The sequence below is a fragment of the Eucalyptus grandis genome, chromosome 1 (genome assembly GCF_016545825.1).
Source record: "Eucalyptus grandis isolate ANBG69807.140 chromosome 1, ASM1654582v1, whole genome shotgun sequence".
NCBI classification, from domain to species: Eukaryota; Viridiplantae; Streptophyta; class Magnoliopsida; order Myrtales; family Myrtaceae; genus Eucalyptus; species Eucalyptus grandis.
In genome coordinates, this window is record NC_052612.1 from 14,739,285 (window position 1) to 14,760,295 (window position 21,011).

The following is a 21,011-nucleotide window of genomic DNA, read 5'->3' on the forward strand; positions in this document are numbered from 1 at the left end:
TAGGCAGCACTTGGGGATTTTCCTTCGAAGTTTGAGCGAGAACATCGGTCAAACAAAGAAAGTCCAAGCGCCCCATTGCTAACTCTTGCTCTCCACGTCGTGGTGCCGTCATCACACTTAGCCTTCACACCTAAGCTGCACTTGGGGATTTTCCTTCGAAGTTTGAGCGATGCCGGGCTATTCCTTCTATAGTACCACAGTAAGCTCTGCGCACTTGTATGATCATCCCTCATATGTTAGCAGCATACGATAAAATGGATAAAGATCGCGTGCTAAACATTTTCAAAATAAAGAGAATGTATAGAAAGGACGTTAGATAAATTAAGTATTTGAATTCGTGAACCTTTAAATCCCTGAATCCGTGAATCTTTGAAGATGTACCGAAGTGGTGTTAAACCAGGTATGCCACTAATTTTAAGTGTTTGATCTTGTCAAATGTATCCTAATAAGACAAGATATTCATTGTTTTCTAGATACCGCGAGACGCGGAATGGTGGAATTTTCGCACGACCCTCCACCCTATATTCCTCGCCTCTTTTGCGCATGGCCCGGAGCACTTCTGTTGTCCCCGTCAAAAAGCAGTCCCCCCGCCCCATTTTTCTCCCTCGTCACCAAGCAAAGCACAAGACCTGTCTCATCGATGGAGCGTTCCGCTTGGCCTGAGAACCTCTCGTCAAGCCGCAAGCACGCGATCCAGGATCTCCTCCATGATCAGAATCCCACGAAGAAGCTCAGAGATCTTTTCGACGCTCACTCTCAAACTGGCAATAACACAGGGCAGCCCCTGTTCGCTGAAGATCTGTTCTTCAACGTCCTCAGGTCGTTCGGCAACTCCATATCTGAATCGATGAGCGCTGAGTCCGACGAGGTCTTGCAGCTCCCGACCAACGCCTGTGTCAGGTCCGAGCACTCGGAGGGAAGTGAAAGCATCAAGCCTCCGATCCCAAGGTAAGCAAGGGCCAAAATTCTCGTCTTTTTACTTTTGACTTTGTCTGAAAAGTAATTTATCTATTTAAATGAAGTTTCCCGCAATTATAATAACATTTGTAAGTTTCTTTTCCACAAGCCACAAGCGCATGATCGAGGAGATCCTCCGAGCCCAGAAGTCCGTGACGACACTCCTAGATCTGTTCAACGCTCACTCCCAAGCTGGCAATAACACACAGCTGCCCTCGTCTGCCGAAGATCTGCTCGAAGACCTCAAGGAGTCGTTCACCAACAGCCTATCCTTATTGGGGGTGGCCGAGTCCGACGAGGTCTCGCAGGTCCGGACCAAATCCTGTGTCAGGTTCGAGGACTCTGATGAGGAGAGCACTAGCACCCTGGTCCCGAGGCAATTGAGGTCCTTCGTTTTTTTTTTTTTTTTTTTTTTTTTACTTCTGCCTTTGTCTGAAAATAATTTATCGATTTAAGTAGTGTTTCACGCAATTAAAAAATAATTATAAAGCTTCTTTTTGGGAAGAAATCGCATGTTTGAAAATGACAGTGTGAAGATCTCCCTTCTGGGTTTTGTAGTTTGATAAAATCAAAATTTATCCTATTTTATGTTTGTCGTCTCCTCAAAACAGGATAAAGTTGGATATAAAATGGATAACCCGAATAAAAGAAGTTTTACATAGGGTATAGGATGAAAGAGGTTTTACATGGAGCTAAATTATCTATATTTGTCTAAGTAATTCTAACAATTAAAAAAATATAAAATTACTCATTTTTGCTCAGAAAGACTTTAGATAGATAGACAAGACTGGACTAGAATTTGATTTTCAAGTTCGAGTTACCAAGGTACCTCACAAATGATGCATCAATTTTCATTAATTTTATATATATTTTAATTGTTTTGTTATTTGTTAAGATTTATGCATAAATCTTAATAATTCTAACATGAATTGGGAATTACTCATTTTTTCATAGAGGGACTTCGAATACATGGACAAGATTGGATGACCACGAATTTGTCTACAAGGGGTACTCATGGAGGAAATATGCTCAAGAAGCCATTCTCAAGTCGGAGTTCCCAAGGTACTTCACAAATGATTTATCCATTTTCATTAATCTCTCATATATAGGAGAAAAATAATTTATGAAGTAGAAAGAAATCTATTATTGCTTGATGTCTAAAAAAATAATATTTGGGAATTTTTACAAAAAATCATGGCTTCAAATTAATAAGTATGAGAATATTTAAATAATAAATCATGCATACATTTAATAGCTTAAGCTTTTGAAACAGTTAGTAGTCGTCCACAAAAATCTCACAATAAGAAACACATTCATCTATTGACCTGGCTAAATTATTTATGCTTCTCTCATGATGAATGATTAAGGAAAATGTGTTATTGCTTGTGATTAAAGCTGTGTCTGGAGGAACTACTATGGGTGCTCTCACAAATTCGACCAAGGGTGTCAAGCGACCAAGCAGGTCCAGAAGATAAAGGATGACCCGCCCGTCTACAGGACTATATACCAAGGGCACCACACTTGCAAGTAGGGGTAAACATGGTTTTAGGGTAGAACTTGAAACTTGGAACCTAAGAATCGGACTAGTGGGAACCTATCCGGTTTCAAGTTCCAAGGTATGTACGGTATGTTTCAAATCCCGAAAATTGGAGAATCTGTTTCGCTAGGTAAATTCCAAATTCTAGATAAGTGAAACCTAGAACCTAGAACAAGTTTTTGTATTTTTCTTTATTTATGTCTTCGTGTGATCCTATGATATTTCATAGCATCAAATGATGAGTGTATAATATGAAAACACTAGTTTGAACTTCCATTTTACGACTGAGACTTTTATTCTATTAATGTTTATAGTTTTCATGTGTCTAAATATAATTTGTGGTTAATTGATTGTAGCAACAAGTAGTAATATTGCAATCATTTAATTAATAATACACATGGAACCTAGTAGACCCTAGGACCAATCATGGAATCTGTGACAAGATAGATTCAAGTTACAGGGTATGTAAGGTACATTCTAAGTTCCAAAAAAATAAGAAACTTGTTTCAATGAGTGAGTTCCATAGTATAAATGAAACTTATACGGAACCTGAAATCGTCTACCCCTACCCATGAGAACTTCATCCTCAAATCCCCCTCACTTATCTTGGACTCACCAAGCCCTAGGGGCTCCTCCGTCCCCCAAAGTTTCAACACTAGCCTCATTGCTGAACAAGACGACGACGACAACACCGACCCTATCTTCTTCAACTTTCCATTAGTGAATCATGAGCAAAAGTTTCCCAGTGGGCATGATCTGAATCCCCACGGCCATGGCCATGGCCATGATGACAGTAGCAAGAACAACAATCAATCCACATCATCTGACTACTACGCTCCACATCATCTAATTATTACGCTTCTGCCGAGGAGATCTAAACCCTGTCCTCATATTAAGGGGATGTGATGCTTAGGGTCTCATAGCTTTGATATGGTTGTGGGGTCTGAGTTTCATGACCTGTTAGATTATGAATTTCTATGTTGAATTTGGTGGAGGTTTCTTGATTAATATGGGAGGTGTTTGCTAGAATGAATTTCCTTGAAACTACAGGAGCAAGAGGAGCCATATAATTGCTAGTGTAATGAAAATGATTCCTATTCTTGTGAGCTAGCCTTCTTTTGTCTAAAAATATTTTGTAATTACGGGCTTTTTTATATCCTCTAAAGATTCTCTCAAGTTGAGGAACACCAAATACACTTCATTTCCAGAAAAGAAGGTGCAAATATGCATCATTGCAATCAACTCAGATTTACATGGTAAACATCACTAATTATCTGCAAATGAAAATTTATTCCATAGTAAATTGACTTTATATTGATCAACATGAACTGATTACATCAAGGACCAAGAAGCAAAAAGTTCAAATTCTATGATCAAAATGTACTAGAATGTTACATATCCAACATATGCACACCCTCTTAAAATCTGAATCATCAACGATTGTTGCTGCATAATGGACGACATTGATCTAGAGGTTCATAAGTAACTTCTCCATAGAACGTAATTTCAAATGCAACTCAAAGGTGATTCTACTTCGACGGTCTTAACATCCTTTGAAGCGGTGATTGACTGTGAATCTCACAATTTGAATCACAGCATCAACGAGAGGCAGAGACTGAATGCAGCTTGGAGTTCTAACCCTCCACTGATTAATGCGACGACTCCAAAGTAGCTACAAGAAACACCAACGAAAATCCCTTCTCTTAGGAGTTTGCTTCAACCAAGATAGTTCAACATATCAATTACCAATGCTTCAATGAATGAATTGAGATACCTAGTATAAACACCTAGAGGGGGGGTGAATAGGCGCACAAACAATTTGTCGAAATACGGAAGCAATTCTTAACAAAATGAAATACGATCGAGGTAGAGAGAGAGAAATTTGAACACAGGATTTATAGTGGTTCGGCTTATTCCAAGCCTACGTCCACTCTTCCGCACTGACAGCCCACCGGCTGGATTTCACTATGATCAAAGAGAAGTTACAGCACAGCTTTGCCTTGATTCCACAGTGTAGATGTTCTACCACACCTTCTCAAGGTTTCTCACAAATATAGACTCTCTTTTGTATACAAGTATTCGCTCAAAGGAATTGTCTAAACAAAAAGGAGCTTCAGACTTTGGAATTCATCTATCGCGCACACCTCGAACAACTAAGAACGTCTTCCTTATATACTCCTTTATGCCATCATACCCGTTCGCACTTACCAAAGAAATTCCTCCAATCTACCCGATGGACGGAATCAATTAGGAAGATTGTTCGAGCTATTAAAGGAACGTGTTGATAGCCCATCAACTCGTTCGCCCATACAATCGGGATCTCGGTTTCCATAAGTAGAACTTTCCAATAATATTTAGACAATCATCGAATCTTCAATCATTGAATCAATCTTGATCAATCAAAGGATTCTGTTACGTCTTCTCCAGCCACGAGATCTTCTCTAGATGATAAGGTTAAATCCTGAACAAAACATCCAGTTTTGGATAACCTTTATTCAACGGATTAGAGACTGTCAATGAGGATAGACTTTGAGTCTTGAGTCTGGCTGTCCGGAAGTCTTCAGACTTTAACTAACAGAGTCTGCGAGACCTTCAGACTAGACTGATGGAAACGTTTTGTCAACTTCAAAACACTTCACGAAGATTTCTCCAACATGAATTACATTTGCAAAATGTGAAACCAAATTCAATGAGAACAACTGCACTTCAAAAAAGGTGAGATATGGATTCACTATGATCATCACAAAACTGCAAGCCAGGAAACGAACAACCTCCTATAAAGCAATTTATCCTTCTTTCTGCTTCTAAGATTCCAGCTCCAGTCCATTTAATTTGACGAAAGAGACCTGGGATCACAATGCTTGACTGATCAAGTATTGGTGGGTCGACTCACCTAAAGAATGCACATGGTTGGATTTACATTGTAGAAAGAAAGGTAAAAAATCACAATGCTTGACCTGTCTACAATGTCTGACGCTAGCTAGGTTGATTTTGCAGTCAAAATAAATGTGAATATTCTCGCCGACCTCAGTGCAAATATAGATGCTAAAATCAAATGTTGCTGCTTCAGATTTGACTAAACCGAACATGACAGGATCATACAATTTCTCCTTTTTGGGGCCTACAAGTGACAATAATGTGTTCAGAGCACTTTGAGCATCTAACTAATTTCTATTATAGTGCTAATTCCAACCTCACAATCGTTAAATTGAAGGATTGTGCAAGTTTAGTGATACCTAAGTAGTTGGTGACAAGAGTGTCCATATCGATGTATCAAAATCCTAATTAGACAATTATCGAATTAATAATCGGATTTCACATTCTAGTAAATCCCCCATTAGTTTAGTGACAAATTTCCACATATTATAGGTGAAAATCGCTGAATGCATTATAGTAACTAGGCTTAAGATATACTCTCACGTGTCAACTTTAGATCGTAAACCCATGTCAAGTTCATATTTATCATCGTAAGACATTACGTTTTTGCTATATTAAAGGTAAGCTGAAAAATGATGTGTTTTTTAAATTCATTTTTATTCTTATCGGAATTAGGCTTTGTCAAAAGATCTACTTTCATAAATGTGGAATCAGAGATATCATTTGAAGGGTACTTCTGCACAGTTGGGTAAAAGAAAAAAGGGGAACGACTCCGCCTAATTGATGGTGGCCTAGGCTTTCCATGAATTTTGTGATTTTTAAATTAATATCAATTAACCTATTACATATAATTTTGTCACTTTTCTTTAACAGAACGTAATTTTCTTTTTGTCGTCATAAGTTCTATAGATCCAATAATTCGTAATAGTCCACAAAAAAATAAAATAAAATAAAGTCATATAATATTTTTCTTTTCCTATTACCAGTAAATTATCTAAACAATGGTAAATTTCATTTGACACACATACTTGATCTCATTAATAGTAAATTTAGCTGTTTTATGTTCTTCTACAACTTTTCTTTAGAACGTGTAATTTACCACAAAAATTAGTAATCTGCCTCAATTAATAACCATTTTTTTTTTTTTTAGGGCAAAAATTATCAAAAACCCCAAATTATGTACACCATGACATATTTATTATAAATTTTTCTGTAATACAAAAAATCCCAAACTTATACATGTGTGTTACATTAAACCCCTATCAAGGTTTTGTCAATGAGAACCGTAAAAAATCTGCCTACATGGACGTCGAAAAGCAAACAACGTTGACATGGTGTCCATGTGGCTTAAGTGAAACAAAAGTAACATTATTTTGACTTCATCTGATGGAACCTTAACGAAAGGTAAATGTGTCATATAAATATAAGTTTGGAATATTTTATCACAAGAAACAAGTAAGGTAAATGTGTCATTGTGGGTACAACTTGAGATTATTAATGACACAAAAAAATCAAAGTAAATATGTTACTGCAAAGTATAGTTCATGATTTTTAGTGGCTTTTTTCCTAAGTATTATCCAAAAATCCAACATAGAATGTAGACCGGCTACATAAAGACACTTATCGGAAAAGTAGAAATTCCCTATTTTTCAGAAATTAAAATAGAAAATGGAAGGATCACAGTTCAAGGTTAGTTCACCTGCAAAGTTCTTTTTGCTTAGAACGAGAGAGAGGGAGAAGGAAATGGAAGTGAGAGAATCGTGTAGAGCTACGTGTCGGTTAGGGCTCTTCTTCTTTGTAGCTTTGGTTTGTTCGTGCAGTCCGATCATCACAATAGATGCTTCCGTCCACGACTCTACTTCAACGAAGCCTTCACCTCATGTTCAATTGCCTTCTTCTTCCATGGTAGCAAAGACGACCTCCACACTCCCCAATCTACAATCGCACCTTCTTCAACAGCTCATAATATTATGATGAGCTCAAGGGGAAGTCTTTCATCAGGCATTGCCGGAAGTGACTTTGACAATTTTTAATAATATTATAATATTTTTTTGAATCTTGAAATTTTTTATTTTATTTTATTTTATTTTATTTCCTTTTTACCTTTTTCCCTTCTTTGGCCATTGCCAGCCTACCCTTGCCAACCCAAGCGAGGGTTGCCCTCACCTAAGGCTGGCGACCTCCACTGACCATTAACAAGGCCCGGTGATGGTTGGTTGAGAGAAAAAGGAAAAAAGAAGAAAAAAATACAAAAATTAAAATAATATAAAAAATTTTAACGTCATCACTAGCGGTGTCATGTAGGATGACTAGTATTCATGTTAATGATTTTTGGCCAAAATTGGTCGTATAGACTAAATTAGCAAAAGGTGAAAAGATTTATAACTCAATTGTCAAAATTAAAATGTTTATTATTCAATTAGCGAAAGTGCAATAAGTTTATGGCTTTTTGGACAATTTTGCCTCATTCAAGATAGGACTTATAGTGACAAAAATAAAAAGGACAGGACTTGTGCTTCATTTATGAACTTTTTTTACTCCTTCATTGCGCAACCGAGCATGGAGCTGGAATTTAAAGTCGTATTAACAAGTTCATCTCACCCTTCTGAGCCTTGTGAACTCGATACTCTGGCTTATTGGTTCACTCAAGCTTGTTTCGATAATTGGTACACCATTGATGCTATACATATATGCTCAACGAGGCCAACCTCTTGTTTTGGAATAAACTTTTCCTTACAAGGTCATGTCAAGATATTTACCACGCTCTCGCTCTTGTGTTAGAGTTTAGGTTCATCATCGCATTAGCCTGGCAAGTGCGTTCCCACGCCATGGGTACTAAACTAGGTTCACCTTTATTGCTTGCTTATGCATATGCTTGCTTCGGCTTTTTCATCTGCCTTGATTTGAAATTTTATGATGTGCTCAGCGGGGTCCTCATTAATGCTCGATTAGGCTCACTTTGTTGTCTCGCTTAATCTTTGCTGTTGCCAATGCAATGTTTTGAGCAATTTTGGTGATTAGTGTTTGTTCCTGTTGTTGAGAGAACTCTACCATCCGAATATTTTTTGTCGTTCATTGGCAAAGATATTTGCTTCAGGCTGGGACTGGAGGACTTTTCCCATCTTACCCCATAAATTGGAAGCAAGTAGAGAGTGTCTCCATCCAGTTTTGGCCGGTTGAAGTGCGCGTAGTCTCTTGTCTTTTCACCTTCAGTTTCCTTCCACCTAGGCGACCTAGCTACTTCCATTTAAATATACGAATGTTGTGAAAGCTAGTACGAGCACCTAGAGGGGGTGAATAGGTGCAAAAACAAATTTTCCAGAGAGAAGTGTGCAACTCTAATCAACAATAGATTATGAAAATGAAATTAGACTCTTGTAAACAAATTGAGTTACGATTAAAGTAAAAGAGCTTAGAGAATAGAATAAGAATACAAGATTTATAGTGGTTCAGCTTAGTCTAAGCCTACGTCCACTCTTCCGCACCGATAGCCCACTGGCTGGATTTCACTATGAATCAAAAAAGTTGTTACAGTAAAGCTCTTCCTTGATTTCACAGTGTAGAGACTCTACTACATTTCCACAAGGTCTCACACAGATATAAACTCTCTTTTGAGTACAAGATTTCGCTCAACAATTGAATTGACTAAGAACAAGGAGTTTCAGATTTTGGAATTCTTTTATCGCGCACACACTCGAATAATTGGAACGTCTTCCTTATATACTCTTTCATGCCATCACACCTGTTGACACTTACCAAATGAATTCTTCCAATCTACCCGTTGGACATAATCAATTAGGGAGATTTCAAGTTATTTAAGGAATATGTCGATAGCCCACCAATCTTGTTCACCCATACAATCAGGATCTAGGTTTCCATAAGTAGAACCTTCCAAGTATACTTTGCCATTCAACGGATCCAAAATCCCTGAATCATTTCAATTTGAATAATGGATTCCGACATGCTATATCTAGCCAAGAGATCTTCTTTAGTCGATATAATCAAATCCTTAATGAAATACTCTATTCTGGATAAGCTTTCTTCGATGGTCTAGAAATTGTCAATGAGGATAGACTTTGAGTCTTGAGTCTGGCAGTCCGGAGGTCTTCAGACTTTGATGGAAGAGTCTGTAAGTCTTCAGACTAAACTGATGGAAACGTTTTGTCAACTTCAAAACACTCAATGAAGTTTTCTCCAACAATCTCCCCTTATGGTGATAAAACTTTCCTACAGATTTGGATAACTTTGACCTGCAAAACAATACTCAAGCAAACATGGATATCTCACAAAAGATAATTGGCTTAGTAAAGATAACATTAAAATCTGCAACCACAGAAAATAAGTTAGTCTTGTAAATGAGCAACTATCTTTGCCATGAAATACCAATAGTACTTAAGACAAACGATCAAACAGTCCAAATCCAAATCCAAATCCAGTCACAGCCAAACAAAAATAAAGTCAATCAACCACAAAAGTCAAGAGTTTAAATCTCAAATCTACACCACATCTCTCCCCCTTTTTGTCAGCATTAAAAATGTAGAGATGAAAAGAGAATGGAATTAGGATTGCTTTGGAACACGAACAAGCTGGAAATCTCCCATTGACTGGACAATCCCTTTCGGCTTTTTCAAATCCTCCTTCAGTTGAGCCACTTCTTAACCCTCGGCATTTGCTTGAACTTGAAGAGCAAGGGCATGGATTTGATCATGCAAAGAAACTGAAGAAGCTTGACCTGCATTCTGTAAGTTCTGAACTTCGCATCCTAGAGCATAAATTTGGCCTTGCATCTCCAAGAGAACATCAAACACTCTGCGAAGGTCTGCTGAATTATTAGTCTGAGTACTGACTTCTGCATGATCAGAGGGTGTATTGGCAGATGATGGCAAGTCAGCACAATCACGCAAATTAGGCGATGAAACCTCATGGCCTTCCTCGGGAAATTGAGAGACATAGATGTCTTCTGGATCTGCTGGTGAACGACTTACTCCTTCACTAGTAGCAGCAATTGAAGACGTACCTCTTTTCTCAAAGATCTCCCCTTGTTTCATTGCCTTCAGGCGGTGAGAAGTACTCTTCATGCTCTGCTTCTTCTTGTTCACCTCTGCCCTCTTCTTCTTCTCCCTCAATCCTTTCTTCCTATGCTTCTTTCTCCATTGATTCTCTATTTCCAGTCCTCTGTTCGATCTCCTCCTTGTCTTGTTCATGTCTCACCTCTATCTCTGGAACAGATCGACTTAATTTCTTCAAAGCAAGAGCAGAAATTGTGATAGCATCCTCATCCTCTTCATCCTCCAAGATGAGTACTTTTCTTTTCTTGGATGGAGCACCTTTCCGTTTTACAGTCGAGGAGACTGGGTGAGTCTTCACAGAGGTTTTAACCTTGAATTGCTCCAACGCCTTGTTAAGTTCATTCAGACGCATTTTAGAGACCATTTTCAGTCCTACCACCATTTGATCGCATGTTCGAACACAAAGAATCCTAGGAGGCTGAGTAAGGAAGTTGGCCCTTGTCCTTCACCATCGTTCTGTACATGTGGAACATAATGGTGTGTGGAAGAAAGAACTTTTTGCCAGTGTTAATGGCATACATCAGCTTTGCCTCCGAGTTTGAAACATCGATCTTTGAAGTCGATTTGGGTCTGAGGCAGTTGATCACTGTCTTGTGAAGTAAAATATTTGAGGCAATCATCCTCAAATATGAAATCTTTCCTTCCGTTGTTCTATCCCGAACAAGCTCTATCATCGCGCGTCCAATAGACACACTGATTGGTTGGTATTTCCTTCTTTCAACCCCAATCACATCAGCCAATGTATCAATGTCAACCACATAGTCCTGATCTCAAATACTGAAAGAGAATCTATTCGCATCCAAGAAACTTAGATTCGAATAGAAGTAAGCAGTGAGTTCAGCATGAGCCTCTGTCGTTTCAGAACAAAACCGTTCTAGTTGAAGAAGATTGAATTTCTCTCGCAGCTTGACATTAAGAGAATCAAGAAAATCAAAGTCCACACTTCTGGGGTTAATCACACCACGCTTTAGCAACTTAGAGTACAGTTGCTTGTGTTCCTCCGAGCAAAACAAATCTGTCTTTTTGCTTCAGATTTTCGCCGCAACACCCATTCTAGGTTTAAACTAAGTGTACATCCTATCATCATCATTCCCATCGGGTTGACTCAGCCCTCCAACACATGGATCGCTTGGGATATTTGCCAATGCTTCTTCCGCTGACCTCGCAGGAGTAATTCCCAATTGTTCCATTGTGTGTAAAAAGTAAGTTTCATTTCGATACCCTTTGTCTTTAAAAAATTCATCAATATAGTTCAAAGGAGTACCACCCCTCTTCAAAGCACGGTAAAGCTTAAAAGTGAAAGCGGGCTTAAGAGTTCTTATGGGTTACGTCTCTTCGATGATTTCTTCATCTTCTCTATGTTCGATATTCTGAGGACTAGATGGAGGAGATGGATGATGCTAAGAATGTCGTGGGCTCTGTTGCTGTCTAGGAGATTCTTCTTCCTCGGTGAGATTAAAATGCGTAGGTCCCTCACGCATTTGCTATGGTCCCCTGTTCACGATCCTCGGAGACTTTCTTTGAGATGACATCTTTTACAGTCTTTGAGAGATTCTAAGCTTGTTTCGCAAGAAAGGTGAAAACTTTTCGAGGATTAAACAAGAGAAAAAAAGAGAGAAGTGGAAGATCTGTGCTCTCTTAGGGTTTTTGTGAGTAAAACGAAGAAGAACCAACAGTATATAAGGCGTCGAAGCGAGGCATACGGAACGTCGTAAAAGGAAATGTAAAAATGCCTCTCTTTTTTTTTTTTTAAATAACTACCTTTTCAAAAATTAGATAACCGTCATTTCAAAAATAACTTCTTTTTCTAAAAGGAAAGATTGCAATAATCACAAAAACTGGGAAAATGACATCAATCAATTACAGATAGATAATCGTACCTTTTCAAGATTTGATCCGAGAGATAAGTTTCTAAAATAGAAGTAACTTATAGTCATAAATCTTGATCATCTAAGTCCGAGTGTCTTTAGACTTTCAGCCCTGAGTTTGAACTTCCTCAGGCTTTAAGATATTGAGTCTGGAACGAATAACTTCAAATTGATTTTTCTCCAAAGGTTTTGTAAATATATCCGCTAGTTGATTCTTTAAATCAATAAACTGAATCGTAACTTCTCCATTTTGAACATGATCTCTAATGAAATGATGTCGAATCTCTATATGTTTTGCTCTTGAGTAAAGAATTAGATTCTTGGTGAGATTGATTGTGCTGGTGTTGTCACATTTGATCTCAGTGCATGAATCTTCAATTCTAAAGTCTCTTAGCTGTTGTTTTATCTATATAATTTGTGAACAACAACTTCCAAGAGCTACATACTCTACTTATGCCGTAGAAAGAGTTACTGTACTTTGCTTCCTTGAAAACGAAGACATTGCCCTATTACCAAGTAGTTGACAGGTGCCCGATGTGCTCTTTCTATCAATTCTACATCCGGCTAGGTTTGCGTCTGAGTATCCAAGAAGAGTGAAGTCTCCTTCTTTTGGATACCAAAGACCTAAATTTGAAGTTGAGACAATATATTTAATAATACGTTTTGCAGCACTTAAATGAGATTCTTTGGGGTCTGATTGAAATCTGGCACAAATACAAACACTAAACAGAATGTTAGGTCTAGAAGCAGTAAGATAAAGAAGTGAACCAATGATACTCCTGTATAGCTTTTGGTCAACTTTCTTTCATACTTCATCTTTGTCCAGCTTCAAGGAACTTGACATTGGTATATCAGTCTTTTTGCAATTCTCTAGTCTAAACTTTTTGACAAGTTCTTTAGCATATTTTTCTTGATGAATAAAGATTTCCTCCTTCAGTTGTTTCACTTGAAGCCCGAGAAAGAAGGTTAGTTCACCCATCATGCTCATTTCAAATTCATCCTGCATAGTCTTAGAGAATTTCTTGCACATATTTTCATTAGAAGATCCAAAAATAATATCATCATTATAGATGTGAACAAGTAAAAAGCTTTTGCTTTCTCTTTTGATAAACAGTGTAGTATCTACTTTACCTTTGTCAAAACCATTTTGAATTAAAAACTTACTTAGTCTGTCGTACCAAGCTCGAGGTGCTTGCTTTAGACCATATAGAGCATTTTTTTCAGTTTGAATACAGAGTTTGGTTTCCTTGGATCTTCGAAACAGAGTGGTTATTCCACATAAACTTCCTCTTGGATAAATTCATTTAGGAAAGCACTTTTGACGTCCATTTGGAATAACCTGAAATTCTTATAACAAGCAAAAGCAAGTAATAATCTAATTGCTTTTTGAGAGTGCTAGTATGAACACCTAGAGGGGGGTGAATAGGTGTTTAAGATAAACCTTGGCAAATATATGCGGAATAAAATAAACTTCAAACAAAGGAGTTAAGGAAGAGAATAAGAACACATAAATTATAGTGGTTCAGCTTAATCCAAGCCTACGTCCACTCTCCCATGCTAACAGCCTTCTTGGCTGGATTCCACTATGCAATCAACAAGAGATTACAACTTTGAGTGCAAACACTTAGTAGATCACACTATCTTGCTAAGTCACTCTTTTGGTATTTCTCTCACGACAAACGTTTAAGCTCTCCAAAGACAAGTGTATGATCGAAGGTCGCTCAGACTTTGGAATTATAAATTCTACACTCTATCTCTTACTTGCTCATCGGTCCTTGATCTCCTTAAATACTCCTCCACTTCCAAACTAGCCGTTGGACAGCATCCCGGAGAATCGTCTTCCAATATACCCATTGGACAGCTACGTATCTAGAAGATTTGGTAGCCGTTGAGTGACAAAGGTAGAATCCCAAAATGATTCCGATCGCCCATACAAACGAAATCTTGGTTTCCATAAGTAAAGCTTCTTCGTATAGAAAGATCTTGTCTTCAACATCCAATTGTCAATCATATAGATTGAGTCAATCAAACCAATCTTGATGTGGAATCCAAACCAGATCACTAGCCGTTATATGATTGGGCTTGAGTTACGATTCATCGAACGGATGTAAAGTCCGAGAGCAATAGACTTTACAATCTGAGTCGTAGGCTTTACAATGGGTCCGAACATATCTCGCTTCGAACAGATTTAGCTTTAAGGTCTCACCCGGTTCGGCTTCAGATAGAGTCGTCTTACGGTTCATCATTCACGTTCGATGCGGAATTAGTCGAGTTGACAGACTTCGATGTAAAACAGACTTTGACACTAAAGTCGACGGTCTTGACTTTGAGTCTTGAGTCGCGGTCTTGGACTTTGACACAGAAGTCTGGAAATCTTCAGAATATACTTTGGACATGTGTTACGTTCAGTCTTCTGGTCGTCTTCACATTTTGACAATATCTTTTACATGTTTTATCATCTGCGTGGTCTATTACTTAACCATTAAACATGTTAGTAGCCTTTGATTTATTTTGTCATCTTCAAAACATCATAAGGATTTCCCTAACACTTTTAACCTTACTACTGGCGCATAAGTCTTATCATAATCTATCCCTTCTTCTTGCGTATATCCTTTGGCCACAAGTCTTGCTTTGTTTCTTACGACTTTTCTTTTCTCGTTCATCTTGTTCATGAAAACCCATTTAGTTTTAATGATAGATTTACCTTTCGGTTTAGGAGTCAATTCACAGACATCATTGATACCGAATTGCCTAAGTTCTTCTTGCATAGCTTCAATCCAATTTTCATCAGTTAAAGCTTCTTCTATGCTTTTGGGTTCTATTTCAGAAATAAGAACCATAGCACTAGATTCTTCACCCTTTTTGGATCTTGTGCGAATTCCTTCATTAATATCACCAATAATAAGATCTTTGGGATGACTAGACTTATGCTTCCAATTGCTGGTTGATTTGTCAGACTGTTAATCATTTCCTTTATTTGAATCTTCGATGATCATTTGTTACCGGTCTTCTGAAATTTGAGATGCTTATGGAGATTTAGACTTTGTAGAGTCTGGAGTAGGTTCAAAATCTTCAAGTCGAGTCTGAATCGATTGATTTTGCATAAAGTCTTGAAATTTGATATCTATCGATTCCTCCACAGATTGAGTCTTTTTGTTGTATACTTTGTAAGCTTTGCTTGTGATAGAATATCCAAGGAAAATACCTTCATCTGATTTTTCTTCAAACTTACCAACTTGATCATTTGCATTTTTCAATATAAAACATTTACATGCAAACATATGAAAATACGAAAATATTGGCTTTTTTTCTTTGAATAACTCATAGGGAGTTTTCTCCAGAATACGCCTTAAGAAGACTCTATTAATAATATAGCACGCTGTAGAAACTGCTTCAACCCAAAAACGAGAAGAGATGTTACTTTCAAGTAAAAGAGTTCTAGTCATTTCCTATAGCGATCTATTCTTTCTTTCCATAACTCCATTTTGCTCTGGAGTATATGGTGAATAGAACACATGCTGAAAGCCAGATTCATCACAGAATTTTGTAAAGTCTTGATTTCCAAATTCACCTCCATGGTCTGTTTGTATACTTGAAATAACATACACTTGCTCTTTTTGGACCTTTTTAGCAAACTTTATAAAATAAGAAAAGGTTTCAGACTTACTTGCTAGTATTTCTTACCTCCAATGCTCTGAGTTCTGGTTGGTCCAAAGAGATCCATATGCAAGAGCTGCAGTACACAATTAATGGATACTTGATTTATTGGTTTGAATGAGTTTCTTACCTGTTTTCCCAACACACATGGTGTGCATAGATTAGACTTTTGGTATGTCAGTTTGGGTAGTCTACAAACAAGCTTCTTTGATGAGATTTTGGCTATTTGCTTCATGTTGATGTGCCCAAGTTTTCTGTGCCATAAGTTTGCTTCCTCTTGAATTGAGATTAGACATTGGGATTCATCTGGTTTGATATCCAAAAGTAGATATTCTCATGTCTTCGCCCCGTGAAAGACTGTGAGGAGTCTTTACTGGTTCCTGAACATATTCCTTCTTGAAAGTTGATTTTGAAACCAATGTCGCACAGTTGACTGATACTCAGCAAGTTGTAATTGAGTCCTTTCACTAAGGAAACATTACTGATTGTGAAGCTTCCAATCTTTACAATTCCGTATCCCACAATTCTTCCTTTGTTATTTTCTCCAAAAGAAACTTTTCCACTATTAACTTGTACAAGTTTTATGAAGCAATTTGAGTCTCCTGTCATATGTCTTGAGCATCAACTATCCAAGTACCATTTAACATTTTTCTTGATTGTGACTTGCATTTAGAAAAGAGACTCAAGCTTTCTTTGGTACCCATATTTTCTTGGGTCCATTGGTGTTAGTGTAATATACGGTTTTTGCCCATACATTCTTAACAGGTTTCCAAACCATAGGACATTCTTTCTCAAAATAATCTGAGCTATTGCACTTAGAACATTTCGAGCACTGCGGCCTACAGGTTTTACAAAAACTTTTTGGAAATGATTTTTGTAAGAATTTCTTGTAGGTCTTTGCTTAATTCTTTCCTTTACTTTAGGAAAATCAATTAGATGAATGGTTTCAGCAGTCATTCCTAAACCTGATTTGTTGAAGTAAGGTCTTTGTGCTGAAATAATTTTTTCAAGTTTTTCAGATCTTATAGAAAATCTCTTAGAAATACTTGAGATATCATTTTTCAATAATGCATTTTCTTTTGAAAGATTGTTTGCATTTTCTTTCAAAGTAGTAACACTTTTGTCTAAACTTTCAACATTTTCTTTCCAAACATTTTCCTGTTGTTTTAGTGCAGAATTTTTCCTTTTAGGTTCGGAAATCCTTTTTAGAGAGGTTTTAAAACTAAGACATAATTCATCAATGTATCTAGAGACTTTAGTAGGAATTTTTAAGTTACTTACCTCAATTTCACTGTCCGAGTCATGTCGGGAGTCCGAATCTAAGTTTGATTGTGCCATGAGACAAATATTGGCAAATCATCATCACTTTCCTCACATTCAATATCACTCCAAGTTTCGCTTTAAATGCCTTTCGATATTTCTCAGTTTTTCCTTTCTTTCTCTTGAAGGGGACGAGTTGGATCCGATGTGTCTCTTTTTCTTACATTCAAAGCGAGACTACATCTTTATTGGATTCATCATCCTCAACTATTTTATTCTGTAGCTTTTGAAAACTTTATTTCTTTGGATTGAATCTTTTCCTATTTCTGTTCAGTTTCCTGAACCTTCTTATTATAAGATAAAGCTCTTCATCATCCATATCGTCTTTAAAATCTATAACATCATAATCATCATTAGATTTTAATACAATGGATTTCTTACCTTTAGGATCTTCATCTTCGTTGATTTTCTCCACTTCATAAGACTAAAGAGTCCTAACCAATTCGTCAACAGAGAGTGGCATGATTCTTTGTGTCTTCCTTATTGAGGTCTTTATGTGATTCAAATCCTTGGACAATCCACATAGTAACTTGTTTGCTTTCATGGGTACAGAAATTGGTTGACCTTGATATTCAAGACCATTCACGATTTCTGTAAAATGACTAAACATGTTAGTGATAGATTCTCTTGGTTTCATCTTGAATGCTTCATATTGACCGAGCAAAATGTTGATTCTGGTTTCTTTCACTCGATCAGTTCTTTCTTAGGTGATGTGTAATCTATCCCAGACTTCTTTAGTTATTTCACAAGAAAATATTATGTTATATTCAATAGGAGATAATGCACAATATAAAGAATAAATTACTTTTGCATCAAGAGCTTGTCTTTTGGTTATTTCTTTTTGAGTCATTTCTCTTGACTCAACAACTTCTTTTCCTCTTTCTAAGACTGTTGCAGCTTTAGGAATGATTCCTTTGTCTACCACGTCCCATTCTAGAGGATCCTTTGATCTTAAGAATGCCTTCATCTTGTTTTTTCATATGTTGTATTCATTTCCATCAAAATAAGGCGGTCTGGTATTGCTTTGCCCTTCAACCAAACTTGGAGCCAACATATTAGCCATGTATCTTTAACTTTGAAGTAAAACACTTCAACTTAAGTGAGTACACAGGCTCTAATACCAATTGTGAAAGCTAGTACGAGCACCTAGAGGGGGTGAATAGGTGCAAAAACAAATTTTCCAGAGAGAAGTGTGCAACTCTAATCAACAATAGATTATGAAAAGGAAATTAGACTCTTGTAAACAAATTGAGTTACGATCAAAGTAAAATAATTTAGGGAAGAGAATAAGAACACAAGATTTATAGTAGTTTGGCTTAGTCCGGCTTAGTCCAAGCCTACGTCCACTCTTTCGCACTAACAGCCTACTGACTGAATTTCACTATGAATAAAAAAAGTTGTTACAGTAAAGTTCTTCCTTGATTTCACAGTGTAGAGACTATGCTACACTTCCACAAGGTCTCACACAGATATAAACTCTCTTTTGAGTACAAGATTTCGCCAAACAATTGAATTGACTAAGAACAAGGAGCTTCAGACTTTGGAATTCTTCTATCGCGCGTACACTCGAATAATTGGAACGTCTTTCTTATATACTCATTCATGCCATCACACCCGTTGGCACTTACCAAATGAATTCTTCCAATCTACCCTTTGGACAGAATCAATTAGGGAGATTTCAAGTTATTTAAGGAATATGTCGATAGCCCACCAATCTTGTTCGCCCATACAATTAGGATCTAGGTTTCCATAAGTAGAACCTTCCAAGTATACTTTTCCATTCAACGGATCCAAAATCTCTGAATCAATCTCAATTTGAATAATGGATTCCGACATGCTATATCCAGCCAAGAGATCTTCTTCAATCGATAGAATCAAATCCTTAACGAAATACTCAGTTCTGGATAAGCTTTCTTCGACGGTCTAAAAACTGTCAATGATGATAGCCTTTGAGTCTTGAGTCTAAGAGTCTGAAGGTCTTTAGACTTTGATGGAAGAGTTTACAAGTCTTCAGACTAAACTGATGGAAACGTTTTATCAACTTCAAAACACTCAAGGAAGTTTTCTCCAACAAATGTTTCAATTCTTTAATCACGAAGATGATTTCATTGATGTCCAGTCGTTGATTATGTTTGTTATTCTCAAGTAAGTGGAGCGTGCTTTTTATGCATTCTTGTCCCCCTCCCTGCCAAGCGATGTTTCTCCTCTGTTTCTCTGCATGTCTTTGTCATTTGCCGTCGATGAACATTGGATTAGTAAAAGAAAAAAATGGGAAATGAAAATAATTAAAAAAGAAAATAGGAGTCGTTGAGTGTGGACGGGGGAACTAGTGGGAAGCGAGAAGAACAAAAAAAAAAAAAAAAAAAAAAAAAAAAAAAAAACGGAGAGAGATCGAAGAGAGAACTCGCAAGGAAAGGAGTGGGGAGGATTTTGAATGCCCGTCCCCATTAGTTGCGGATGAGGATGAGGCGTGTTTTTATTTTTGGTTTGATTGTTAAATGCTATGTGAAACCTCGAAGTGTCTAGACTCGAAACCAAAGACTTTGAAAACTTTGAATGAAACAAAGATACATTTTCCTGTATTTTTTTTTAATGTCGTAATACTTTCAAAGTGAGGTAGAAACTATTTTTCCCATGATCTATGGTTTCCTCGAGCTACCCACTTTGACAAATTAGCCAAGATTTTGACCGGATACAAAATTATTAAAATTTTAATTTTTTTTTTTTATAAATGTTCGATTTGGTTTCTGTTTTTTAATTGAAATTCGATTTGGTTCTTAAACCATGTGAAAAGTTGACGAATCAAATTGAATAATTTAAAAGTTCAGGAATATAATTGCAAATTATGTTAAATTTCATGGATTGCATTAAATAAATTATAAATTTAAGGGCCACATTGCACATTAGATCAAAGTTTATAGATCATTTGTGTGATTTTCTCATTTATCTCTCATCGACTCCAATCTATATGTTCTCATATTCTTTGAAGGAAAACCAAAAACCAACATCAAAAGGGGAAAATTTTCAATAACCACAAAAAGCTAAGAGAGTCTCAATCATCTATCGCATTAACAAACCTTGATTAGACTTGTTTTCTGATGACCACAGGTACCAGCACAGTAATGTGAGCTTGAAACTGATGAGCTTAATGGAAGATGATAGATTTGCAACCTTTGAGAGAAGACGATTTAAGAGGAAGCTTTTAGCCTTGTGGAGGGAGATCGAGAGTAAACGCGGGGAGTCGAAGAGAGATGGTGAAGTGAGGCCGTCGAAAGTTCAGACGCAGGCTTATTGATGCTCAGGTTAGATATTAAGAGCGGCAAGTTCAATCAATCCCGAGCAGTCATAGCCAAGCTTGATGACTCAAGCACCCCATGTCGGCCATGGCTACGAGCTTAGTGAAACGGAGTGGCCATGGCCCAGTGTGGTGGCTGGTGGCCGAGAGGAGTGGCTTTAGATTTTTAGCCCTTCTTAAAAAAAAATTAGCCTATCTTTTCTTTTCTTTTTTTTTTTTTAAATTCTTGTTCTTTTATGTTTTTTCTTTTCCATGTGGCACCTATCCTAAAAAAGTAATAAAAAGGTTTTTTTCTCTTTTTGTTAACACGGAATTAACGAAACACTTGATTACATCTGTAGAACTTAATTATATCTTTTTTTGAAAGGTTCGAGACTTCTTTGTATATTAACTTTCTAGCCAGTGTTTATATTCTAAAAAGAATGAGGTAT

General features: G+C 37.1%; 1 protein-coding gene across 1 annotated transcript; it reads left to right on the forward strand.

The window, feature by feature from the left end:
* Window positions 1-490: 490 nt before the first annotated feature.
* LOC104453933 lies at window positions 491-20,580 on the forward strand. Its single transcript, XM_039316956.1, has 4 exons — window positions 491-948; window positions 1,067-1,342; window positions 1,912-2,019; window positions 20,394-20,580. The coding sequence occupies exons 1-4, from the start codon at window positions 491-493 to the stop codon at window positions 20,578-20,580; spliced, it is 1,029 nt and encodes a 342-aa protein (XP_039172890.1).
* Window positions 20,581-21,011: the final 431 nt, after the last annotated feature.

Bases quoted from the DNA above. Each gene is read 5' to 3' on its own strand.
- LOC104453933 (XM_039316956.1), top strand. From the start codon at position 491: ATGGTGGAATTTTCGCACGACCCTCCACCCTATATTCCTCGCCTCTTT. The intron at 1,343-1,911 runs GTCCTTCGTTTT...ATTTTTTCATAG, and splicing joins CTGGTCCCGAGGCAATTGAG to AGGGACTTCGAATACATGGA. The intron at 2,020-20,393 runs GTACTTCACAAA...TGATGACCACAG, and splicing joins CTCAAGTCGGAGTTCCCAAG to GTACCAGCACAGTAATGTGA.